At 34.8% G+C, this 13,043-nt stretch overlaps 2 protein-coding genes across 2 annotated transcripts; both read left to right on the forward strand.

Annotated features, from left to right (window-relative positions):
• Window positions 1–1,467: 1,467 nt before the first annotated feature.
• Window positions 1,468–2,397, forward strand: LOC140332702 (olfactory receptor 6B9-like). Its single transcript, XM_072413894.1, has one exon. The coding sequence runs from the start codon at window positions 1,468–1,470 to the stop codon at window positions 2,395–2,397; it is 930 nt and encodes a 309-aa protein (XP_072269995.1).
• A 5,195-nt stretch (window positions 2,398–7,592) lies between these two features.
• On the forward strand, window positions 7,593–8,522 carry LOC140332703 (olfactory receptor 226-like). The gene has a single exon (XM_072413895.1). The coding sequence runs from the start codon at window positions 7,593–7,595 to the stop codon at window positions 8,520–8,522; it is 930 nt and encodes a 309-aa protein (XP_072269996.1).
• The last annotated feature ends 4,521 nt before the right edge of the window (window positions 8,523–13,043 follow it).

Below are 13,043 nucleotides of genomic sequence, written 5' to 3' on the forward strand. Positions count from 1 at the left end.
CTTTTTCTTTGTATTGTTTGTAAATCAGAAAGGCCATGGCCCAATTTATATTTATTTGGATTGAATCTAGATTTAGAACAAAACCTTAATGGAGCTCAAAGTGGTTACATTACAAATAATATTCCACGTGAATCAGTTGGACATATGATATATAAACAGAAAGACAAACCCTTTTTTGATCCACTGCTATATGCAATGCTTTTCATTCTTGTCGTTATGTGTAAGAAAATTTCTGAAATTCTAAAAGCCCTCCTATCAGCAGTCTGCATGGATGAATTTAGCCAAATCAATATTGTTTTTATCAAGGTGCATCAGTACTTTGAGTGCTAAATTGTATACCCATTTGATGTCTGTATTTGTATTAAATGCTCCCTAGGACAGTCACTGCATGTAAGTTTATTGTAAGATCTTAAAAAGAAAATCAGCACCCAATTTGGGTTCATATGTTCAAATGCTCTGTGATAATTACTTTCATGTGTGGCAGTAATCAAAGGGAGGAGATGACAAAATTGTATACAGCGGTAAGACAAATAATGCACATAATGTACAGTAATTGCAATTGTTAACAATCAACAATCATACATAGACATAATATTGTGCATTATTATTATTTTATCACAAACTTTTTTTTAAATTACACAATCTCATGATCAATAAGGTTTACCAAACATTTCTGTATGTATTTTATAATTATAAACATATCTTAAAAAGTTATTAAACTATTGTACATTATATTGTACTTGGATAGGGTCATATTTATTGATTACTGTTAGATAGTGCTTTCTAACTGCATTACTACTCCTCTCTCCCTAATGTAAAATCTGAAGCTAATGCTCCCTAAATAAAATTACTTACCTAACCCAAAATGAAAAAAAAAAACTTGCTACTAGTTAACAGTATTTTAAATAGTAGCACTCAACAGCTACAAGTAGCACTCAACAGCTACAAAAACAACTTGGGATATACATAAAGAAATTCAATCATTAAATGGAAGACTACTATTTCTGCTTTACTTCCAAGATCAGATCAGTATAAGATTAGTATATTATAAAAGCATACCTAAATTCAGAGATTAGACAACCTTTTGAAAGGTTTAGGGCAGTTTTTCTGCCGATATATTTATTGCAGTTTGTTTCATTTGTCCATGGCCATTAAGCTATTGAAATAATAACTTTGGCTACCAGACCAATATCTCTGGAAAAAGTGAGATTTTTAGTTTTTGTTTTCCTGTAAAAATAAACATAATACCACTGCATATGGTTTTAGTAATGTTAGTAATAATACTTTCTATTTATAAATAATTATTAGTAGCACATATTACTTTCCTTTTTCTACTCTAAAAAATTAAATACTATTCAATGTAATGTTGAATAATAATTATAATGCAGATTGATACTTATTTTATCGGTTTATGTGTTGCCTTCTTTATTGCTTGTTGTACTTTTTACAATTACAGATTACAGCAGAATGAAACCTCATCAGGTTAATAACGTCAGTGAATTCTTTCTTGTTGGATTTCCAACACGTCCAGAGATGCAGTTTTTTCTATTTACTATACTTCTACTAATTTATCTTTTAACTGTGACAGAAAACTTGGTGATTATTTTAACTGTCAAACTCAACATAAAGCTCCACAAGCCAATGTACTATTTTCTATGCAGTCTTTCTTTCCTGGAAATCTGGTATGTCACTGTCACAGTGCCCATTCTTCTTGGCCACTTCCTGACCCAACACAAAATGATAGCGTTTGCCTCTTGCATGACACAATTGTATATCTTTATATCGTTGGCCTGCACTGAATGTGTGCTTTTAGCAGTTATGGCTTTTGACAGATTTGTAGCAATATGTATTCCCCTGCGTTACACAGTCATCATGAACAACAATTGTTGCATTTTGCTGGCAGCAGGTTCTTGGGTGTTGGGATTTTCCATTGCTATGCTTAAAGCTACTTTTATTTTCAGGTTAACATTCTGTGGCCCCAATACAATCAATCATTTTTTCTGTGACATTTCCCCAGTCCTTAATTTGGCTTGCACAGATGTATCACTTGCTGAACTGGTGGATTTTGTCCTGGGCATGATAGTTAGTCTTGGGCCTCTTTCTTTGATCATCTTTACATATATCTCTATCATACGGACCATTATAAGGATTCCAAACACCCAGGGGCAGAGGAAGGCTTTTTCTACTTGTGCTTCACATTTCACAGTTGTTGCAATTTTTTACTCAACAACATTTTTTATTTACGCAAGACCCAAAAAGATCAGCACATTTGACAAAACTAAATATATCTCCATTTTCTATTCAATTGTAACACCTGTTTTGAATCCAATTATCTATTGCCTTAGGAATGCAGAAGTAAAAGAAGCATTGAAAAAGACGCTCCAATTAAGTAACTGATAAATCAGATATTTTTTCCACCCATTATAGAGATTTTGTAGTAAATTTATTTGTAAAGTTTATTTTATGGTACCTACCTGTGACATTCTTGCTTGTCTATTTAGCAATAAAGGGATTTATTATAGCCAGAAACAAATGCTTTTTACAACACATACTTGTGAAAAAATGCTTTTAACAAATAAACAGTATATAGAACATTAACCACTATATACTTCAGTGTTGTCATGATCAAGGGTTCTGAGTTCTTCCAGTCTAATGAGCTTGTTGACCCAAGCAACCCAGATGAAAAAGGGAGGAGGGCAGGTCTGCTGCCATTAAAGCTGCCAGGGACCCAAGGAGTAGTGATAATAGTGCAATCTTAGGAGAGGGGGTTAAATGCTGATCATATAATTCTGAGCATACAGAGAAGATCTCATTCCAATAGGGCTCAATAACTAGGCAGGACCACCAAATGTGCAGGTTTATCATGTGTTTAACCATGCATTACTGATGATCTGGTTTTAGAAACCCCATCAATAGCCAACTCTCAATTTGGCAATTATCTGGTCTCACAAAAGTTCAAGATACTTTATTTTTTAAAGTCTATTTTTAAAGAGTCTTTGACCCTGATTTAATAAACTCTCCAATGATCCAATGATACAATTTCATCAGTGAAGATGAAAGATCCAGCAAACCTGGAATGGATCTGGTCTAGAATTGTAAACATTTGCTAACAAATACCAAATGACTTTTAGGAAATCAATTTTAGGTTTGCTGGATCACCCAGCTTCACTAATGAAAGTATATCCTCATGGGCTCTCCATGATACTTTTTATTAATATTACACTTTATTGCATAACAGGAATAAGATCCAAGTTCATACTTACCATAAATGACAATTTAGGTGTTAGCTTATCCCTAGATCCTTAAGCTTTTATTGAATTTCACTAGGACTAACTTAATTTGACCATCAAACTAGACTATATTCACCAATACCAGTTTACCTGCACTGTGGTTCAACAGCTTGAAATCTTGGATAAAACTCAAGGCTGAATTTGACAGAGAGTTTTGACAACACAAGATTTTATGTGCTCTCATTCACAGTGAAGAAAATGCGCGGGGGGGGGGGGGGGGAGCATAGTATTGTTTACCTATTACCAGAAATAGATTGTATATTACAATTCCTAAACAATGGTCGTAACTATTACAAAAAAAATGGTTTGGCAAAGTATTACTATAGCTTTTGCAATGAGGGAGTAAGAGGGGAAGAAAGAGAAACATGAAGAAAGAGAAAAGGAAAAAGGGGAAGTTGGCCCACACAAGGGAGGCATGGTTGGTAGGAAGAGGCAAGGGGGGAAGGGGAGGATTAGGGTAGATCCAAGGGTAGATTGAACAAGAAGGGAGGTATACGTTAGTAAAGGAGTGAGGCAGGGGTCTCACTAAATGGAGAGAGACTTAGTTAAAAGATGACACAAGAAAGTTATTGGGATACTGCCATAATACACCAACACACATATACAGTATATATTGCACTAAGTTGTGAACCTAGTCATGTGCATATCCACCTGAGCGTTACACTGATTTCTAGATTTCTGTTCCAAAAGCGTCACAGGTTTTCATGAAATTTTTTTTTTTAAATTGTAGACCTGTAACTTACAGAAATATGTCCGAATAGGGTTCTAGTAGATATCATGAATATAAAAAATGTTTGAAACACACAATCATGTAAAAAAAAAAAAAAACTTTTAATAAAATTAAAGGAAAAACACAAAAATCAGCTTAAACAAGAACACATAAATTGATGAAAAATACTGAAAATGCGATAATTCGGTATAATGTATAGTAATATATTTTTCTAAAACACCTCCCTAGTGTCCGTCACATACCTATAGACAAAACCACATAAATATATTTTCTATTATTTTGTATTGGATTGGATGCAGGACTTTGTATTAAATCCAATACAAAAAATTTGAATTTTCCGCTACGACCCTCATCGACGGGCGCACGCACGTGCATCATCAGGAATCGCCGAGGGACGCGTACGCAAATGCCGGGTATTCTAATTCTTTCCAAACTTCCATGCAAAAAGTGTTACATTTTTTGCATGGAAATTTATTTTGGATTGTAGGCTCTAATTCACCGAATTACCGCATAACTCACCAAAATATGTCCAAAATTTTATAAATTTAATAATTAAATTTTTTTTTTATAAAACATAAAAAAAACATAAAAAAAAAAAATCTTTAAAAAAAACTAAAAAAAGTTAAAAAAAAAAAAAAGTGTAAAATGTAATGTACAGTAGCTTATATAATATATATATATAATACAATTATATATATATTATATAAGGATTTCTTTGTATTGAACTCAATACAGCTTTTTTGTATTGAGTTCAATACAAAGGAACTCAATGCAAAATTTTGAATTTGCCGCCCCGCCTCCCTCCCGCGCCGACGCACGCAGCGACGTCACCGGGAAACCCCGGTGATCGTCTCTGCACTCGCCGGCTGAACACAGAAGACACAAGACGTGTCCGGAGGAGCGGAGGAAGAAGGTGAGTATTTTTTTTTTTTTTGTCCAGCGATCGACGCTGGACAGGGAGAGGCACAGGGATAGGGACAGGGAGAGGGAGAGGAGGGAGAGGAAGCCGGCTGGCTTAGAAAAGAAAGCCAGCGGGCTTTCTCCTCTAAGCCGGCCGGCTTTTTCTTTTAAGGAGAGGGACACCGAACGCTGGAGGACGACGCTGGAACATGGACCCGACGCTGGAACACGGAACCGACGCTGGATTAGCACAGCGGGACCAGGTAAGTGGGGATTTTAGTGTAGGCGAAAAAATACGGGCTTAACCAAAACAGCAAAAATATTTAGTGCGAGAAATTACGGGCTTAGCGGTTAGGGGGATATTCATGCTACATGATTGTTTCCCACATGAATGTTCATGGAAAATCACAGAATAGTCACAAGGAGGTCAGTGTAAGGCTCAGAGTGAGAACTGTAAGGTAATCTTATATATTGCTGACCTGGTTTGTCTTCTGAACATGGTTTGTTCCTGTTCAATTGTTGCTGACTTACCTACTGATACACCTGCTTTGCTTTTCATTGAGTCGATTTTTGGACTACATCACTTGTCCAAAACTGTTGACACCCAACTCAGCACCCAACATCCTCTGTCCCCTCTCCAGGGACATGCAGGCATGAGGTGCAAGGGAGACTATCTAGATAGGGATGTATATTGAGGTAGGTATATCTTGATAAATGTGTATCTTGGCTTCTTTGATAAAAATACATTTATAACAGATAAAAATGTAATAACGTTTTCTAGGGGGAGGGAAAAGAAGAGGGTAAAGGGAGGGGTCATAAATATATATGAAAAAATATGTTTGCCTAGCCTGGATTGTAAATATTGTAAATATTGAAAGAAGAAGGGAGGGGGCCTGTATCTTCCCATACCCCCTCCCTTCTTCTTTCAATAGATAAAAATATATATTTTTTAACAAATATTATATACTGAATTTTAAAATGTTATCTTTTCAAATGCAGACAGCAGGAGGATCTTTTAGTCACTTTTAACAATTTAGGTCTTGTTTACAAAGCCCAGTATTTCAAGGCCAAATCACCTTTCCTGTCCCCTCTCTCCTTTTATTGATGGGAAAATATATATATTTATATAGAGTTTAGAGTATGTTATAACACATGAAAAGTAGGCAAAGCTTTCTTGGCATCCTTTAAACAGAAAAAGGGTCCCTTGTGTCTAGAAGAAAAAACTCAAGAACCTTTTTCTCTCTGGATAAAACTTTAAACTGTTTATAAAAAAGAATCACTTTCAATTGTCTAATATTATTGTAAAGGTTTAATAACCTAACATATACTTGACATGCTGAAGAACTTTTTTGACATCCCTTCATATAGCAGAAATGTATTTTATTACTCTACTTCAGACATTTTCCTTTCCTCAATTTGTACTTACTGTAGACTGAGTTATTTCAAAACAGTGTAAGTTTGGAGTTTTTTATTAAACTAATTACACAGCATTTTTATGGTATGTAGTAATCAAATAAATGACAGCCCCACCTGTTCAAATGGTTATTGTATGAAATAGAAAGTTTATGAAATGTTTTTCTGTTTAATCACTATGGCTTCAGCTAAAATTTGTGTTTATTTTATGCTTATATTATTATAATAATTTGTCTTTAATCATGAATTAATTTTTAATAAAGACAGTGCTTACGTTTTCCAGCAACAGTTATATAATGTTTTAGAATATGAAGACAGTATGACAATGTGAACTAAGGGCTCATTCACACCTGAGCTTTTTCTTGTTAAAAAAAGACACTGCAGATCACAATGGGAAAGGTTTATGCAACAAAGGCAGTCTGCAGCAGTGGAATTTGTGATGCTGTGAAATTGTCATACTTACAGAAATGTGTCTGATTGACTTAAGACAAAAACCTATTGTATCTACAAGCACTGGTGGGCTAATGAATACCATTCTGGTGCTAATTAACCCCTTGGTTGCTATATAAATATGTTTTGTCTCCTGCATCTAATTTTTTTTTTTCACTTGAGAAATTCTTCCATAGATCCCCTATACCTACTCCCACCACTTTTGATGACAATGTTGTGATTAGGGGCTTTGCAATAGCCTTAAAAATGGCTATTTTTACCTAGACATAATATTATTAATACCTAATACCTAGACATAATATATTATTATTATTATTGTAATATTTAGAAACATTACATGCTTTTTGATTTATTTTGCAATTTAGCCATATGAATCCCCCAGATATCCCCAACAATTTTGCTGACAATAGTATGTTCAAGTGCTTTGCAGGCTGCAGGCGATAGCCAGCATTTATAAAAAAGCTATTGACATCTATATTATAACAATTATATTTTACAAAATCTAATGTAATTCAGCCTAAAGTGGTTAATTACACCTAGTACTTAACCCAATTATTGCACTTGGCCCAAAAATCTAATCAAATTTTAGGCAAATTGTATTTAGGGTGAATATTCATTGAGCCTAATTTAGTAATTCAACCAAAGGATTTAGGAAAAGAGGACTGGAGTTAAAATGTAATGTCTCATGTACCTGCTACAATTCCAGGTTATATCATGATGAAAACACATCAAGTGAATAAATTCTACCTTGACAATACAGCTTATAGGATGTCCTTTGCTCTTTAAAAGTAGTTTTAGGCTGTGCAGGGATGAAACTGCATCAAGTTAATAACATTAGCGAATTTTTCCCTGTTGGATTTCCAGCACGTACACATGTCCAGTTTTTTCTCTTTTTTGTCTTTTTAACAATATATGTTTTAACTGTGACAGAAAACTTGGTGATTATTTTAACTATTAAACTAAACATAAAGCTCCACAAGCCAATGTACTTCTTTCTTTGTAGTCTTTCTTTTCTGGAAATCTGGTATGTCACTGTCACAATGCCAGTTCTTCTTGGCTACTTCCTGACTCAACACAAAATTTTGCATTTTGCCTCTTGCATGGCTCAATTGTATATCTTTATATCGCTGGCCTGCACTGAAAGTGTGCTTTTAGCAGTTATGGCTTTTGACAGATATATAGCAATATGCATCCCTCTGCGTTACACAGTCATCATTAATAACACTTGTTGCGTTCTGATGGTAGTGGGCTCTTGGGTTTTGGGATTTTCCATCGCTATGCTTAAAGCTACTTTCATTGTCAGGTTAACATTCTGTGGCTCCAATACAATCAACCATTTTTTCTGTGACATTTCCCCAGTCCTTAATTTGGCTTGCACAGATATATCACTTGCTGAACTGGTGGATTTCATCTTGAGTATATTAATTAGCCTTGCACCACTATCCATAATCATCTTCACATATATCTCTATCATATGGACCATCATAAGAATTCCAAAAACCCTGAGGAAGGGGAAGGCTTTTTCTACATGTGCATCACACCTCACAGTGGTTTCTATTTTTTATTCAACAACATATTTTATTTATGCAAGACCAAAAAAGATCAGTTCATTTGACAGAGCTAAATATGTGTCTGTTTTCTATTCTATTGTAACACCGCTTTTGAATCCAATGGTTTATTGCCTTAGAAATGCAGAAGTAAAAGAAGCATTGAGAAAAACACTCCAACTTTGTTTTTAACAAATAAGATGTTTGTGCCAACATATTTTGGTATTTTCCTTTTTTTTATGTAAAATGTTTTACATTTATATTATTACCCAAATTTTAGGATATATTTTTTTGTGATTCCCTCTACTTACTTCAAAAACTTCTTTCAAGTGACAGCGATCTTTGAGCTTCTCTTTTTAATCCAGCTTCTCCTTATGGGCAAAGCATATTATCTGGTAACAATAGCTTTCAAAGTCAAGTTGTTGATGGATGAATAGTGTTTTTTTCCTTGATAACACTATTCGGCCTACTGTGAAATTCTTCTTATTTTGCACTGCACTTAGGCTAAGTCATTTTAATATATTTGCAGTCAGATAGTCATTATACTAATCCATTTTTCTGTTGCAGTAGTTGTTTATGGGTTCTAGATATGAATGTGTTATCAAATGAGCACAAGGAGTTTGATCTAGTGCACTATTTGTTCCCTCTGATATAAGCTGGTGTGAGAATGTGTGTGCTCATCACTGGGCCATGGCTGTATAAAGCACCAAAGAGTTGGAATAGCAGGCATTAGAACTTAGAGAGTGAAAAAAGTTTTTTTTTTTACTATAATATAGTACAGGAATCCCTAAAGAAGATGGCAACTCAATGCAACCCTCTGCACATACTAATTACAATATACAGTCAGAAGAAAAATAAAGTACAAGACATTTCATTTCAAACATTTTGTGTTTTGGAACTTAAGGGAAAGAAAATCATCCAATCCTTCACAGGTAAATACAACCTCATGTCAACAACAAAATATGATATATGACATGCCAACTGAACACTCAGCATCCCAAACCCAGAGTGCCTGTGGTACAGCCTCTGTCCTACAAGCATAGAGAAGCCAGATCCTTCAAAAAACTTTGTGAAGTGTGCTAAACCAAACTGCATACCAAGATATCAAGCTTCCATTTTTTTTTCAAACTCCGTAACAAAGTCTACACCTGAAGCAGTGCTACTGGCAAGGAAAGTACATGTCCTTCATGGCCCAGTGGGTGAATTTCTTGTGCAGCACTGACCTGTCCACACACAGTGGGATTACCCAGTAGGGTGGTCAGGAGAGTTAGCTCTATGGCTGGCTTCTCTTTTAATTGTTCTTTTACTTTTTTTTTTACAAAACTACCACTCTCCACTGACAGCATCGTGGCAAAGATGTTCCATTCCTCAATAGGCATGTGTAAACTCGAAAGCCATTCAATCGTCCAACTAGTTCATGTGCATGAGAGTTGCTTTCTTCTACGTAAAAACAAATTGTGAACCAGCTTTTTCCCTGCTACCTCCAAATAAGCAATGTGGTAGCTAAGAATGGTAAAGATATTGTGACTGCACTGCTCCGAATATGGTGGTAAAAACATTTCTGAAGAACCACCCTTGCATTAAAAAAGTCCCGGCCACAGCTAGAAAGGTCTGTACCTAATTTAGCAAATCATGAAGTGCAAAAAATGAACTTTTGACTTTGCAGTGACAGAATGGTATACCATTCAACAAAATTATTTTTGACCTACCCACTAAGTGGGATTTATTACATATGCTGTGCAAGCTTAGAAAAAGAGGCTGTGAAATTTTCCAGTGGTAACAAATATGTAAACCAGCTCATTTTCATGATGAATTTGATAAAGCAGGATGAAGGATCATTTTTTGCCTTGCAACAGTGGAAGTGTTAGTGGGAAGTGAAACTATTATAAGAAGCATCCACTACACCTTGTGGAGAGAGGAAGCCAACATAAGGAGAAGATCTAGCAGACATCTATGAAGTTTCTTTGATGATAAAGACCTACAGTGGCAGGCAGAGCAAGTAGATTACCAACCTCACCTTGGCTTGTTTTCTCATTGATATGTTACTGGATAGCCACACTCTTAGACCCTCATTATGACAGCAGATTTGGGGATTTTTTTTTCAAGCCTTTTGTAAGGGAAACAAAGCTGCACTATTATGAATAAACATTGTGCAGCCACAGAATATTTTTTGTAAGGGCTATACTAGTGCCTCAATGTATCAGCAGGCATCTCTCCATTCTCCATTGGTACATAAGTCATCAGCCCCCTTTGGCTTAGCCAGCCAACCCAGATTCAGCAGCAACAGTCCAAATATACCCAACTACAGCCTTTTGGACATGATAGCCAACTAATTGCAGCTATACTGGTAGCATGAGGGTGGTGAGTTAGAAAATAAGGTAGTCAGAATGGTTGAATTGTATCTGGCATGTCTTGAAGTGCCTGTTTACTTAACTCAGCACCCTATGGATTACTGGGCCAAGAAAGTGGACATTTGGCCTGAATTGTCAAAGGATTCCATCTAGTTGTTATCTTGACCTTGTGTCGTGTCTGAGTTTCCATTATGGCAAGTTGCTTCCAAACCAACTATGCTATCTACCACTAATGTGGAGTGCGGCTCAAAAAAAAAATGAACCAATCCTTGATTGGAGGCATGTTTTAGCTGTTTTGTATGTAGAATTAGAGGTGAACAGATCAGAAAATGGATTTTGCCCCATACTCCCTTAGATTTCAAAAATTGGTTAAATGAACCATTTATGATTTTTTCCCCAAAATAAACAAAACTTTGAACATAAAAAACTGCATTGTGACTTGGATATTTTTAACATAGGAACTGGACAAGCAGGATCACGTGACCTGATTTAAGAAAATATGTTATAGTACATATAGGGCTTTGATCAGTTATATTTATATATTGGTGTCATAACCCATTTTAAGACATTTATAAAAGTCTAATCAAATTTGATAAAGCTGTAAATGCTATTCATATTCAATCTGTTTCTTGTAAAGTCAGTTGCATAATGGTAAAAATACCTGTTTAATATTGCTGTTTAAAATACCAAGTCCTTACTACCTGTATGCTCAGTTCTCTTTGCTGGTCCACAGATTACCTCTAAATTTCTTTTTCATTTCCTGGCATATTGGTAAATTGCTCTTTAATCCGCAGCAGAGACATTAGGAAGGATTCAAAAAAATACTTGGATTTCTATGAAAGTCTTGCAGGATCAACAAGTATTTTTCACTGCTTGGTGTCTGTTTAAAGAGACATGTAGACCTGTATTGCAGACATATACTTCATTTTCCCCCTGGCATAAAAAAAAAGGGAGAAAGTAAAAAACTAAAGTTTTTATCTGGCAACTTTAAAGTTATTTAAAAACTGTTTAACGAGAAATGGGGCAATATGTTTGTATTGCAGATAAATACTTCATATTTTTCCCCAAAATACACTCTAACTAAAAAGAGGAGAATTCAAACATTGAAGTTTTTATCTGGCAACTTTAAAGTTAATACACAGTGATATCCCATGTGATGAGAAGGAAATCTCAAGAAATTTGTTCTCTCTTGATAAAATGCTATGTTTATAAAAAAAAGAATCAACAGCAAAGGTTTCTTATCAGTCTGCAGATTTTACATCTCAAAAGAGACCTGACATGCTAAAGAATACACATGGCATCTTCACAAATAGCAGCAATGTGTTTTATTGTTGTTCTTCTAATATATTTTTTCCTCAATTTTGTATATACTGTAGACTGACAGAACTGCAATTGTGAGTATTCTTGCAGTGTCTTATTTTATGAAAAAAGAAATGATGATGAATTTCATGTTTTGTGGGTTTATAAAAATAAAATAATGTGTTATTTGCAAAGAGTTTTGTTCATAAAGAAGTTGCAAATTAATAAAAAAAGAATAATAAGTTTTGTTTGTGGATTGCACTGATGCTAAAATGTATCTACTCTGCAGGCAAACCATAAAATTGCCACTAAACTTTTTTTGCTAAATTTTCATTTGATGTGAGTACAACATCATGAATGTTTTAAGGGCATCAAACCTATATGAAGCCTATATACGTTACTAATATATCAGGCTCTTCACATTCAAGAAACAAGGCATTTTTGTAAAGTGTATATTAAAAATTGTTATGATATGTTCACTAAATCATGCCCTAAAGAGATTTTAAAATAACAGGCTGAATAGCTTCTTCCTTTTCACAAAGGTTTTCACCAACTATTTATGTTAGGTAAGTTGAGTTTTTTTTTTTGTAGTGAATTTGAATGATCAAAGCCTAAAACACCTATAGATGGGATAAAACATTTTCTTACAGTTTTAATGTGGGAGGCAGAATACTGCTTAAAGGTAAACGTAGAGCAGGAGAGTTACAATTTAATTATTGACTTTTAACTATGTTGACAGAGAGGTAAAGACAGAGGTCTGCTTATATTTGTGCCTGCAGCCCAATACTTTTAATATACCCACAACCCAAGATCTCTCAATTTACTTGTAACAGCATACTGATCAAGCTCACAAAGTTTATACCTTCAGTACTACTTAAAGATCTCTTTCACCATTGCCATAGCATAAGAAAGTTGCCTAAACATACTGTAAAAACACTAAAAACTGGTAAAAAAAAACTTACAAGAAACTATTGCAGGCTTCTATTTCTAAATTTTGTAAGAAGCAGTTGCAAACCTACATGTGAGGAGAGGAGAGACTGTTAAGCACTACAAGTTTAATAGT

The sequence above is a fragment of the Pyxicephalus adspersus genome, chromosome 6 (genome assembly GCF_032062135.1).
Source record: "Pyxicephalus adspersus chromosome 6, UCB_Pads_2.0, whole genome shotgun sequence".
In the NCBI taxonomy this organism is placed as follows: domain Eukaryota; kingdom Metazoa; phylum Chordata; class Amphibia; order Anura; family Pyxicephalidae; genus Pyxicephalus; species Pyxicephalus adspersus.